Below are 13443 nucleotides of genomic sequence, written 5' to 3' on the forward strand. Positions count from 1 at the left end.
TACTCACCACTCCTAATTTAATTTAATCAAGGTAAATGCTAAAAATAATACTTATCCTGGATATATTTGTAAAATATAATTGTAAGTCTAGAATGAGTCTTGTATGAACTAGAACTTACTTTCTGTCATACAAGTACACTTGTAGAACTGTAGACGCTGAAAAAGATTCAGATATTTCTTGATGAAAGAATTTCTTTAAAATTGTTTCTTGATGAATACATACATGGAACAGCAGTCAATGAATTTAAACTATTGCTTTTATTATAAGTACACGGGAGCACAAATAAATAAGCACAAAAGTATCGTAAAATATTGTCAATGCACTAAAGAAATCAATCTGTTTTCAAACAACATCTGGTTACTTCAGTAGTATCAAAGTACATATATAATTACATGTTACCTAAAAAAATCAAGTACAAAAATTAAGAGACATTAAAACATCAATGTTTATATTATTATGTATATAGAAATGGCTAATAACACATGAAGAGAGAAATCTGTTACCTAATGCTTATTTTCACAACTTTTCAGGCACATACCTGACATTTCTAATGAGTAATGAAAATTCAGTATGACATTCAAATTTTCAGATACAGTAAACATGTTATGTTGGAATGGATGTTAAATGGATTTTCTTTAAAAACCCTGTCTTTGAAAAATTAGTGCCATTATTCACTAGAAAACATATTATTTTATAACTTTTTTCCATAGCTATTTGTTTCAATCATTTGAAAGAGCAAGAAAGTAAACATACAATTGCTAAATACGTAAACACATTTTTAGTGCAAGATAACAAGACCTGTGACTTTACTGTGCTTTGTCTTTTAATAATCACAGGGCACTTTACACAAATTGCTACACTATGAATGTGAAGGAATTCCAAACAAAAGAAGTGCATACCAAACACTTTCATATATATTATATACAGTCTGTTTTGTGTGAGGGTGTTTACATGTGTCTAAGAAGAAGCTTTCAGGGTTAGCGAACCCAGTAATCTTTAGGAACAATCAAACATGAGGATTTTCACATATGCTTGGTTGACATAAATCAAACAATAGCTCTTTAAAACTATTTCCCCTTCAATTTGCAACATCGTAGTATTTAAAGGGAAATGGAGTTTGACACTTTTTTTTCAAGATTGCACATATTTTCCTAATAGATCCACACATTTGTGCAATTTGCTAATTACACACATTGGTAATTGATTCAAATATTGAAGGGCTTTATATCATTCAAGTCCCAAGCCATAATGTTCAAGTGTTATCATCATGATTTTTGTAGACAGCAGTATTTGTGTGTGTGTACATACAGAGATTTATACATAAACATATTTTATAATTAGATATTAAAGTTGATGTCTTTCAAAATTTTATAGTAACTGAAAACTTAATGTGAAAACAAAGCAAATGCTATATTTAATCATGTAAGAGCTGTCGGGCTTATGAAATTGTTTATCTTCTTAGAAACAAGTGGATATATTTTGAAAATATTAGTGATTGCATAATTTAGCTCCTTGAAGACAAGGACTACACATTTTCCAAGTACTTCAGAAACTTTTTTAAATGGCTGATACGAAAGTAGTTCAATGATAAACTGTTAAAGAAAGGATATGTTGATAGCTACTTGTCCACATTCTACAGTCAGTAATCTAGTCTCCTCTGAAAGGAAAGACACAGTGAGAAAATCATACATATTCCATGTACCATTTTAATTTTATTTCCATTTAAATTTAGGACAAAATTAATAGTAAGCTACTAGTCTATTCTACCTATATTCCTTGACAACAGTGAAGTCCCTCATCTCAGAATATTTACTGCTTAATAGGAATCTTTTTCTAGTTTCACACATAATCCTAGTTAATTTACAAGCACTGCTTTAGGAAACTCAGTTACTGTAAATTGTGAATGATGTACAAACTATATTTATATGTGCACTCTTCTGGCATCTTGCTTCGGTAATTAGAACAGTAACCCAATAGAGTAGCTTGGTTTTATTAATTTTGTCAACAACTTGTTCAAAGTAGTCAAGCTGAAATCTGTGTGTAGGCAGGAATCAATCCTTTCCTAAAACATGGCAAGAGAAAAGTTTCACTTTTTTTTCTAGAGACATTCAAAGAAAACTATCGCTATTGTGAAAAGTGAACTGATATCCAGTTGTAGCCAGAAAATCGGCCTGTATTAGAATGTGTCCATTCATTAAAAGTACAATTCTAATTATGGAATGTTTGGTTGTACTCTTCCAGTTCTTTTGATTGGATGATGCAAATCCATCACTTCTTTTACTCAACAAGGTGGAAATGCTGTGTCTATGTGAAGTCCAACTATAAGGTCTCAGAAGATGCTGGCTTTTGAGAGATTGGGGAAAATGTGGTATGCCATTCCTCTATCATTTCTAAAGAAATTTCCTTCTTCTCTGCTAAGAAGTATTTCACATATAAAAAAGTTTTGCTGACAGCCAATTAAACTCGGTGTCTAGAAACTTTACTTGGAAAAGACCATTTTTCATAGGTATGAGCTTTCTCGACCAGATAATCATGCTACAGTGTGATGTGTTCTTTGGAGCTGCTAGAAATATGAGCTTTACCTTCTGACTAAATTCACACATTGAAATGCCTGATTTATCACTGAGAGACAGCTTGTTTTTCTCTCTTAAGATTTCTTATTCTCCATATAGAGAAATACTACAAAAAGAGGATATGGACGATAGAATGACCATCACCAAAGTGGATGATTTTATATTGTGCAGGCACAGAAATACAGTTCCTAAATCATATCTAAGAGAAGCCACATTTTCAGGTATTATAAATACTTCCTATGTAGGAAGATATTTGAAGAAATAAGTGAAAATCATTGTCAATGGTCAAAATTTCTGATGTTACTTTCTAAAAATAGTACACTTTTGTAAAGAAAAAAAGTGCATGAAATGCGGCAGTCATATAAGTAAAACAGAGAAGTAAGAATCTGACATGTCATTCCAGTACCTCTGTTTCCTTCTAGAAAAGTGACCAGGATGAAACATTAATTTCTGTCTACTTCAAAGACAGATAAGAAGGGTAGCATCTGAGAAGCATTCTTGTTACTTAGGTGATACATTGGTTTGTGACCTAAATATGAATTTCAAGAGAGGGCTACCATTACCCTACTGTGCCTGCAGATACATTGGTACCAAGATTATAAAGATGCTGAGAATTGATGTCTTGTGTTTGATTGACTGGCTTGAGTTTATCTCTCGTCACGATAACTTAAATGAGGATAACAACTTGGGCCATAAGCACCATTTATTTTAAATAGGATTTGATCTTAAAACGTTTTCATCTCTCCATTGTGCTCCATTGATTGTTATATTTGAAATGTTACCATTAGCTGGTGAAATATGGCAACAGAAGTCACTTAATTCATTTAAGATACCCCTGTGGTTTCCTGTGTTTATACTTCTGCTTTTTCACCAGCTCGTTCTACAAGCAAGATCTAAAATGTCAGTAAGCAATTTTGTGTAAATTCTTCCACTGTGTATTCACTCACACACACACACACACACACACACACACACACACAACATACGTACACATGCTCCCACTTATCTTTTTCCTTATTTTTTCAGAATTATAACTGGACATCAAAATATACATTAATTATAAAACATTAAAAAAATTACATTATAACATTTTAAAGGCTCTTGAAAGGAACTATTATTGATAAAGCATTACTAAGTTACTTTTTATTAATATAGATTACAAAAATTCCCTAACTCCTGTAATATTTGGTTTTATTGAGCAGCAGAACAATATTGCTGTCAATACCCTCACAAAGACAACTACTATGACAAGAACTTCAATCACACACGTTGTCTCTCAGAAATATAATACTAAATCAGTTATTAATGAAGAACCACATACTGTCAGTTTTAGGAAGCATAAATAGTCATTTAAATATACAAAATATATGTGATAGTTTCCTTTTTATTTATCCGTGGCAATATTTATATTCAACTACCAAGTTACTTTTTAAAAGATATATAGGATTCTTTGAAAACTTAAATTTCACCACCACATAAAGTTGATTCCACCCGACCCCTCTGTCCCCTGCATTTCCTGTTTCTTCCTTGAAACAAAATAAGATAAAGAAGTGGTCATAACTCTTTGGTCATGGTGCCATAATTAGTAAGAATGGGTGGGATGGTCATACAAGATTATGACCCCAAAATATCATGCCTAGCTTGATGAACATGAAGGATCAGTAAGATTCAATTCCATGGACTGTACATTTTGAGAAAGGTTGGCATGTAGTGTACTGAAATATGCAAGCTGGTCTAGTTGAAGGTTGACTTCTCATTTTTAAGGGAAAAATCAGACACATGAAAAGTTTCTTAAAATTAAAAAACAAGAACATGATGATGGTGGCTGCGATGCTATTGGTCTCACCTCTGTGAAGCTGTCCTGCTCTTGGAGCTTCTGATTCCTTGCTCTTCCCATTGTCACAGTGAACCCTGGTCTCCTCCAATCAGTCCATGATACAAGGACACACATCCCAAAGTCATTTCTGAAGGAAATGGGCTAGGCTGGGATCTCCAAATGTACCCTACTGATTCTCTCTCTGATCTCTGACTAACCATGATTAAGTATAAACATGACATTATAGAAGACAAATTCTTACAAAGCCTCTGTAGCAAAAATATTGGTGGATGTAAGAAGAACATCCAAAGGAACATCACACTTGCATTCACTTCCTGTCAAATCCTTAAAAACTTAAGGAAAAAACAGCAGAATCTTTTAAATAATGTTTAACTTTTACAATGCTAGCACCAGATCGTATCGTTTGTGGCTGAATATGATTTGTAGCTCTGAACTCTTGTGCAGAAGCCAACTGTGGTCAGAGAGAAACAAAGAAAACAACAACCAAAAATAAACATTTTAAATGCAAAAATTAATAATAAAAGGCATCCAAGGATTACATATAAAAGAGATAACAAATTGGTTAAAAACGAAATGACATCGTATCGTAAACACTTGATATTTCTGAAATTTAAATACATAAGAGTATGTATTATGTCAGATCTCCGCTCAGAACTCATATGTACAAACTTAATATCTTCTGGATTCAAAATAATCCGAGATCAATTAGTACGTCTTCATGGCAAGAACATATACTTTTTTTTCCTTGAACTGCCACAGTAAGGTCAGCTTCCTGTGGTGTTTCCTCTGGCAGAGAAAGTATGTCACAATGAATTACCATAGGACCAGCTTGGCCTCCCTCTTCGTATTAAGCAACATGGAGGTGGAGGTCATTCTTTAAGTATTCATATGGCCGTATCCCAGAATACCGTGTGCTGTTTAGAATAGGGCGGAGGGCTGTACTTCTTTGCACCTGCGTTCTTCTTCCAGCTGGGCAGGATAGGCATGCTATCCTGTTTGCAAAGGCCCTTTTCCGTTTTCTGTCTAGCCTTTATTTCCTTGCACAAGCACCGCTTTTTCTCAATCATCTCAAGCATTGTATGGTCTCCATGAAACCACGGCATGCATGCCACCTAGCAGAAAAGAAAGAGTGAATGCAGAAGGGGGAAAAATGGAACAAAAGCATATGTTTGCACTGCTAGTAGTCATTTAGAAGTCAGCTACTTCTTCATTTCCTTTGAACTTTCCTAACATGTCTAGAGAAATACAATAATTCTTACAAAGGAAAAATGAGAGCATGGAAACTAGAAATAAACTTCGTATTAAAAAAATGAACGTCATGATACTTTTTAATAAGACTTGGAGCGTAAATGCATCTGATGTGATTATAGAATCTACAATATGAAAAAAGTTTTTTTATATTTTTAAACAACTTACCCAATAGTTACCCTTTTATTTTTATGTTAGTCCACCAATTGATCTCAATATGTCTCCATTCAGTTTCTGGAATTACTTTCTAGTGCAAAATCACATCAATGTGGAAGTTTATATTTGTTTGAGAAATCTATTCTATGAGTTGAAGGTTTACTATAGTTCATGTGAAGTCAAAAAATCAGATATGACAAATTTTAAGATGAAAATCAAAGAAAACATTTATTAAATTCTCCCTCTATAATGAATCTTATTGTAAGATTTGTTACAACAATGGTGCTCAAAAAGAAATTATATAGCATTGCCCGTTGTGCTAAATGAAAGATTTAAAGAAAGTTGATAATTTCTGCAAATACAAACATCCAAAAAACAACAGAGACAATATTTAAACATGGGCTGATTTCCAATACCTTTGTCTTTTGTGACTGTGTTACACTGTCTCTCGATGTGTATAACTTGATGGAAAGACAGATGAGTCCAATTGCCTTTAACAGATAGATGAGGAAACTAAGACTTCAACAGGTTATCTATCTTGCTTCAAAACAGTCAGGTAGGTTTTGATAAGTAGAATTATTTTGATTCTGAGCCATTTAAGTAACCACCAAAATCTAAAGCTATAAAACATAAATTAAAATCCTAGATGTGTTCAATTTCCATGTCACTCAAGTTATCTATCTATCTCTCTCTGTCTCTGTCTCTGTCTCTCTCTTTCTCTCGTTTTTTTTTTTTTTTTTGGGGGGGGGGTCGGTTGTGAGGCTTGAACTCTGGGCCTGAGCGCTGTCCCTCAGCATTTCTGCTCAAGGCAAGTACTCTACCACTTGAGCCATGGCGCCACTTCCTGTTTTCTGGTGGTTAACTGTAGATTAAGAGTCTCATGGATGTTCCTGCCTGGGATGGCTTTGAACCATGATCCTCAGCTCTCAGCTTTTTGAGTTGCTAGGATTACAGGCATAAGCCACCGGCACTGAGCTTCTTTGTCTCTTTTTTATGAATACTTTAATTGATAACATCATACATTTTTAAGTTGATATGAGACTTAAATGAGATAGTGAAAGTCAGTTCATTTCAAAATCAGTACAACACTGTCTAACTCTTATTATTCTAGTACAGAAAACACCTATACTCTACCAGAAGTGTGCAAAGACCTATGTCCAGTGGTGGATAACACTCCCAGATGCACTGAGAATTAGGATTTACCTACCAACTACAAGTAGAAAAACATGTTTCAAGAAAAAATTACGTGCAGGTCACAATAAATAAGTGAAGCTGGACCTGTCTGACACTCAGATCAGATACTGTTGTCTATAACCCACTCCATCTTGTGAATTTCACTCTGAAATTACAATGCTATTTATTTTCCATATGCCTTACTATTTCTATATGCTACACAAATTCAAATACATATGTGATTCTTACTCTATCATATCTAATTTGGATTTGAATATGGAACCAAACCATATAACTTAGACATGTAACTTGTATGTGCTTAACTTGTACGAAATACCTTGAAAAATTAACAGCGTATAGATGCCTTTTGATGTGGTTTAGACCCTCTCTTAGGACCTTGGCCCAGGAGGTTCACAATTTCAACAAATTTCCAGCTATTTATTGAGGTATTTAATGAACATATTTGGTCACAAAGGAGATCACCAGCTGCTCAGCCATATTACAAAAGGCTTAGGATATTTTATAACATGATAATCTATGCAAAAAATACATTAACCCTACTTGGGTAGAAATATAAGCAAAATTCATTGAAACTCTCATAATGCAATTTATAACACAGAATCCCCAAGAGGAAAACCTTATTCTCATTTATCTTAGGAGCACTAACATGTAGAACAGAGAGTAGGCTCTTAGCAAATGCTGTATGAATTTTCTGAATTGAGCAGGTTTAGTCGCTATTCAAAAAGTTCTCCAGATAATTTACTTCATAAGATTTTTACTTTTTTATATGAACCATTTTAGTTGGGAAATCTCCAAATTCTTGAGGGCATAAACATTTCTTATAGATTTATTTGCACATTTGCTTTTGATTTACTTGTCTACATAAACATTAAATCATTTATTACCTAATTTTCTTTGATATATTTATGATGTGAATCAGCATGTCCAACTACAAAAGTTATTCAGGACTGTTTTGACAGCATTATCAGCGATACATTTTGTAGTTGCAATAACACTTCCTTGTATTATCCATGATGAATTTGTGGTTTATATAAAGTAAAAAATGTGTGTCTTGAGTCTGTGTATTCAGTGATTAAAAATTAACAAGTTTATCTTTAAATTAAAAAAATAGAGGTATAAGAACAAAGGATTAGAAAGCATGGCTATTCATGTTTCTCATATTTTTCCTTTAAAACAGTTTTATGTCCACTTGATTGATAGAATACTTTGTAATCTTAGTAGAAGAAAATCACCACCTCTTTTATGGACTAGTTTGAGGCTGAGTCTCTACTTTCAGTGTCCAGATGTATCATCAGTGAGAATGCGTTTCCCAATACATGGAATCCCATGGGAAAGCATTTCACAATACACAAATGAGGACTAGGGAGTGGGAGACAACTGAAGTACAGATTGTTGGAAGGTCGCCAATTCAAAATTTAGAAAGAATGGAATACATTCACAAAAATGTGGAATGCACAATATAGACTATTCTCATATTATGTCTGCTGTAATACAGACTTTTTTCTTACTGAAAATATCCAAGTAAATTATTTCTATGTGAAGATGAAGTGAATGAATGAATACAGAATGTGGCTCATTCATGAGAAGATAAATCTGCTTGCATATATACTTTAAATAGCATATGTTTGGGTGCAGATCTTTTTTTAGTGCTCAAATTGGAATTCAGTGTTACTACTATGGTAATGTATGTGCTCCAATCTCCCCAAAATCTGACTTAATATTATTTTCAGGCTGATAGTGAGACATAATGTGTTCATTCAATGTGTTCATTCAATATTTTGGCAATTATATGGAGTGTGTTAAGACACTATCTATAAAGAGTTCTTCACTTTTTCTGATTTCTGTTTTATCACAAAATTCTCTACAGCTTATTCAAGTAAAAAGTCCATTCTATCTCTCCTGGTAGTTGAAATAAATTTGAGGATAAAATTACAACTAATTTTAAACAAACCAGAAAATACATTCTCCTAGTTCTGTTATTAAGTGATCTGTTATTAAGTAATCCAGATATTATACATAAATATATACATATACATAAATATGAAAAATAAATATAGAAGCTGCTAACTACACATTGAGAAATAGTTATAAAGCATTTATTCAGTTATCATGAACACACATTTCTTGGATAAGATTTTTATAGCAGCATGATTCATCAGAGATTATTTATTGAGTAATAACTTCATGGAAATAAAATCAAATGAAGGAGATGAATCAAAAATCTCCACCTCTGTGTGCTCCACAGTCATTTTCAGTCAGTACATACACAGAAGCGATGGAACAGGTTTATGGAAGGGAATCCCTGTTCTGGGACCTGATCATGTGTGCTCTTTTAAAACTCGCCAATGGAGCCCCTAACTCCCAAGGTGACAGCAGTAAGAAATGAGACCTTCTGTCTTCTGATTAGCCTGTTTCACAAGAAATTATAATTTTCCTGTATAGATGCACCCTGAATAAAAGAAGTTGGAGTTGTCAAAGATCTCTGGACTTCCTTTATAATTCACAGCAAGATTCTCTTGTAGGACAAGGCTGGTGCCCATGAAGAAATTAGACAGTCTGTGGGAAGGCCAGAGGCTGTGGTTCAAGGTGCCTTCTTAAAGAATTATAGAAGGCAGCAAGACACTGACAAAAAATGTTCTACCTAGCCTTAGAGACTCTGAGGTCAGCTATATATTTTCTTACTGAACAAATCTTTCCTCTTCCAATTGAGTGGACAGAGGCTGATTTTTATCCATGAAGCATACTGGAAATAATAAAATGTGAATTTTAACACATAATTTCAAGATGGTGAGCTAGGGTTGGGGAACTATAACTCACCACTCAAATAGAACCAACTACCTGTTCTTGTACAGCTCATAAGCAAGATTGTTTGTGACTTTTTGAACAGATGAAAGCAAAAATTAAAGGGAGAATACTTGGTCACTGACACACAAAAATTACATGAAATTTAAATGACAGTGTATATAAATAAAGATTTGTTGGCATACAAACGTGCTTATTTGTTGGCATATTGTCTGTGATCTAGAGTTCAGGAGTTGAGACAGAAATCTTGGCAGTCACAAAGCCTAAAATCTTTATAATCTGGTGCTTTACATAAAAAATAATAATGAGAAGTCCCTGAGATACCATGAAAAATGAATGAGCTGGTCATGGAGATGTACACTTAGAATCCTAGTTACTCAGAGGTAAAGAGGAGAAAGAGGAACAAGATCAACCCAGGCAAAAGTACACAGAGACTTCATCTGAAAACCATTTGAAAGCAGAACCACTGGAGACAAGGGTTGAGTTGCTGAGTAGCCTTGAAAACATGAGGCCCAGTACAGATAAACATTACAAATAACTATTACAATAATAGCTAATCACTGCATTATGATGTATATAATAACTAAAAAGGTCAAGTATATTGCATGCAAAGCCTATCAATATGTTTGTGTTTTTATTAGCACAAGTTAATTGTATGAAGGAGTTCCATGTTGATCTTTACAAAATTATTATTTTTATGTATGGGTGCTGGCATTGGGACTTGAATGCAGGACCCTATTTTCTCACTATGCTGTGCTCTATCACTTGGGCCAGGCTTCTACTTTTAGCTTTTTAATGATTAATTTAGGATAAAAGTCATACAGTTTTATCTACCTGGACTGATTTCAAATCACAATCCTTATATTGCAGCCTCCAGAGTCACTAGGATTACATATATATATATAGGATTACATATATATATATATGTATATATATATATACATATATGTGTATATATATATATATATGTAATCCTAGTGATATATATATGAGCCACTGACATCTGTCACCATCATCATCATCATCATCATCATCATCATCATCATTTTATTATTATTATTGTTGTTGTATGTGTTAGTCTTGAGGCTTGAAGTAAGAGCATGGATTCTGTTCCTGAGCTTTCTAGCTCAAAGCTAATGCTTCTATTACTTCATGGTTAATTGAGGAATTATATGAACTTTTTCTGCCCAAGGCTGGTTGCCTTTGAACTACAATCCACAGCCTCCTGAGTAGCTAGGATTACAGGTATGAGTCACCAGCTAATGTTTTAACAACACTGTTTTCAATGGATGAATTAAAAAAGAAAATTTGTTAAATCTATACTTATTTGTTACTATCACATATGGTCATTTGATCCAAGTCCTGCTGTTTTGTCCTCATACTTTCTCAAATATTCATTCAACTAAGCAATTGGTCATTTGGGCCTTTTAATAAGTGTATATTAGAACCCTCAAGCAAAATATGTCAACATTGGCACTATAAAATGAATATAAAACAAAATTAAGAAAATTGATTCACATGAATTTGTAATATTTTTCTATATATTTTATATCGTTTGACTCATTATGTAGAGTGAAAATTAGGAGAACCAGATTCTAGCATTACTTTAGAGAAATTAGTTGGCCATGATGACACTACATTTTGAAACTCCATCCTTATAAGAAAAAGTAGAATACTGGAGTCAGAAGGTACGTAACATGATTTATACTCTCCAGACAAGCGATTTCATATTAGTCCAACCCTTTTTAAACCATCTAGTTGCTTGTGATGTATTTGTCACTCTAATGACTCCACCTGAAAACAAAACTTTATTTTGGAAACATTTCCTCCAAAGTCTAGTGAATTATATTTCTTGTGTCTTTTTCCCTGCTATAATTTAGAACAAAGCAATCAACTTCATAAAGCTTAGACAAAAGTGTAACTCCAAAATAGCTATTGGAATTGATATAGAGAAAGAAGAGTTATAATTGCCTGATTATCAACACTTATTCAAATATTCATCTATAAATCTCTCAGCTCTCAAAACATGTGAATATAACTTAGTGATTGTCTCCTCAGAGTGCTTAGCATTCACAAAAAGTTTGAATACCTATAGCTAGCTCTGTTTTCCTGATAAAATAATTTGCATTTTGGAAATATTAAAAGGTGGTCCAGACAGGCATCAGACTGAGATCTGAGGATCACGATTCAAAGCCAGCCCGGGCAGCAAAGTCCGTGAGACTCTTATCTCTAATAAACCACCAGAAAACAGGAAGTGGTATGGTGGCTCAAGTGGTAGAGTGCTAGCCTTTAGCTGAAGAGTGCAGGGACAGAGCCCAAGCCTAGAGTTGAGGCCCCATGACCGACAACAACAACAAATAAAGGTGGCCCAGCATCATGGTATTTTTACACTGTCATTAAAAGATGCAGTCAAGGCTGGGTACTAGTGCCTGTAATTCAAGCTCTCAGAAGGCTGAAATCTGATGTTTGAGGTTTGAAATCAGTCCAGCTAAAAAACTTTGGGTTACTCTTAGCACCAACTAAGCATCAAAATGCCAGAAATGGAGCTGTGGCTCAAGTGGTAGAGTACCAGCTTTGAACAAAACAAAACAAAACAAACACACAAAAAACAGTTCACAGGCCCTGAGTTCAAGAAACATTATTATCAACAAAAAAATAAGTCAAACAAAAAATCTAAAAAGTAAAAAGCAAAATCAAATAATTCAAATGGTTTTAGTTACTTATAAGCACTTTTTACACAACTTTATACTACAGCAAGTAGAGAGAATTTTCAATTCCATTGGCTTGAATTTGATCCTGGGCTTCCAATATTGCTTTGATGATGTTGAGAAAGCTATAATAGTTTTCTTTTTTGTTTAATAATGAGAATTGAATGTCTTTATTAAAATTTCATTTTTATGTTTCACAAAAAATTATGTCATATTCATGTATCCCACCAAAACTGTTGTACTACATCACAGTTCGTATGTTATTTATAAAGGCAATGCCACTCATGAAAAAAAGAATGAGAATTAAATATTTTACAGAAAAATGAATATAACTTTTTTCCATGGCTGTTCACCTGAGATTTTTTATTTCAATTTTAATTCTAATCTATGTACCGTGTTTCTTTCATTTTTCTCCTATAATTTTTTCATTTTTCATCATGTTGACTCAGAATATGTGTTTTATGAGAGAATTGAGCAAGCTTTCACCTGAGAGATGTACTGGAATTCTGGCAGCTTTTCCCATGTCTAAGTTTACTTTGGATATATGGATACACTGACAAAATGAGAGTTGCTTTCCAGTGCAAAATCAAAGGTATGAATTGCCTCCTTGCTTTCTTTTACTAGATCTGAACATCACACATGATATTTAATATCTGTCACTTAATAGAAAACATCACATGTTGTATTATAAATCACATGTGATGTTTGCTTTCATATATCTGTGCATGCCTATATCTAATCAAGTATATGGAATGTATGTATCAAAATATTATGAAGATATGAATCAATCTATATTTGCCCAATGTATGTCCAACCAGTTGATGTAACCAAACAAGCGTTTCAAGTTAACAGTCACTGGCCATTTTCCTTGCTTGTAAAATGAGGGAAAACAAAGTCTCCCTTCAATTCCGTAGTAATGTTCTT

At 33.5% G+C, this 13443-nt stretch overlaps 1 protein-coding gene across 1 annotated transcript in view; it reads right to left on the minus strand.

Moving 5' to 3' along the window:
- Positions 1-310: 310 nt before the first annotated feature.
- The window catches only part of Nyap2 (neuronal tyrosine-phosphorylated phosphoinositide-3-kinase adaptor 2), a 260266-nt gene continuing 247133 nt past the window's right edge, over positions 311-13443 (minus strand). Inside the window, exon 8 of the mRNA XM_070015900.1 lies at positions 311-5523. Coding sequence (XP_069872001.1) covers positions 5296-5523 — 228 coding nt within the window. The 3' untranslated portion in view covers positions 311-5295. The remainder of the gene's footprint in view (positions 5524-13443) is intronic.

This window comes from Dipodomys merriami, unplaced genomic scaffold, assembly GCF_024711535.1.
Source record: "Dipodomys merriami isolate MVZ:Mamm:240054 unplaced genomic scaffold, mDipMer1.0.p SCAF_1, whole genome shotgun sequence".
Taxonomy (NCBI): domain Eukaryota; kingdom Metazoa; phylum Chordata; class Mammalia; order Rodentia; family Heteromyidae; genus Dipodomys; species Dipodomys merriami.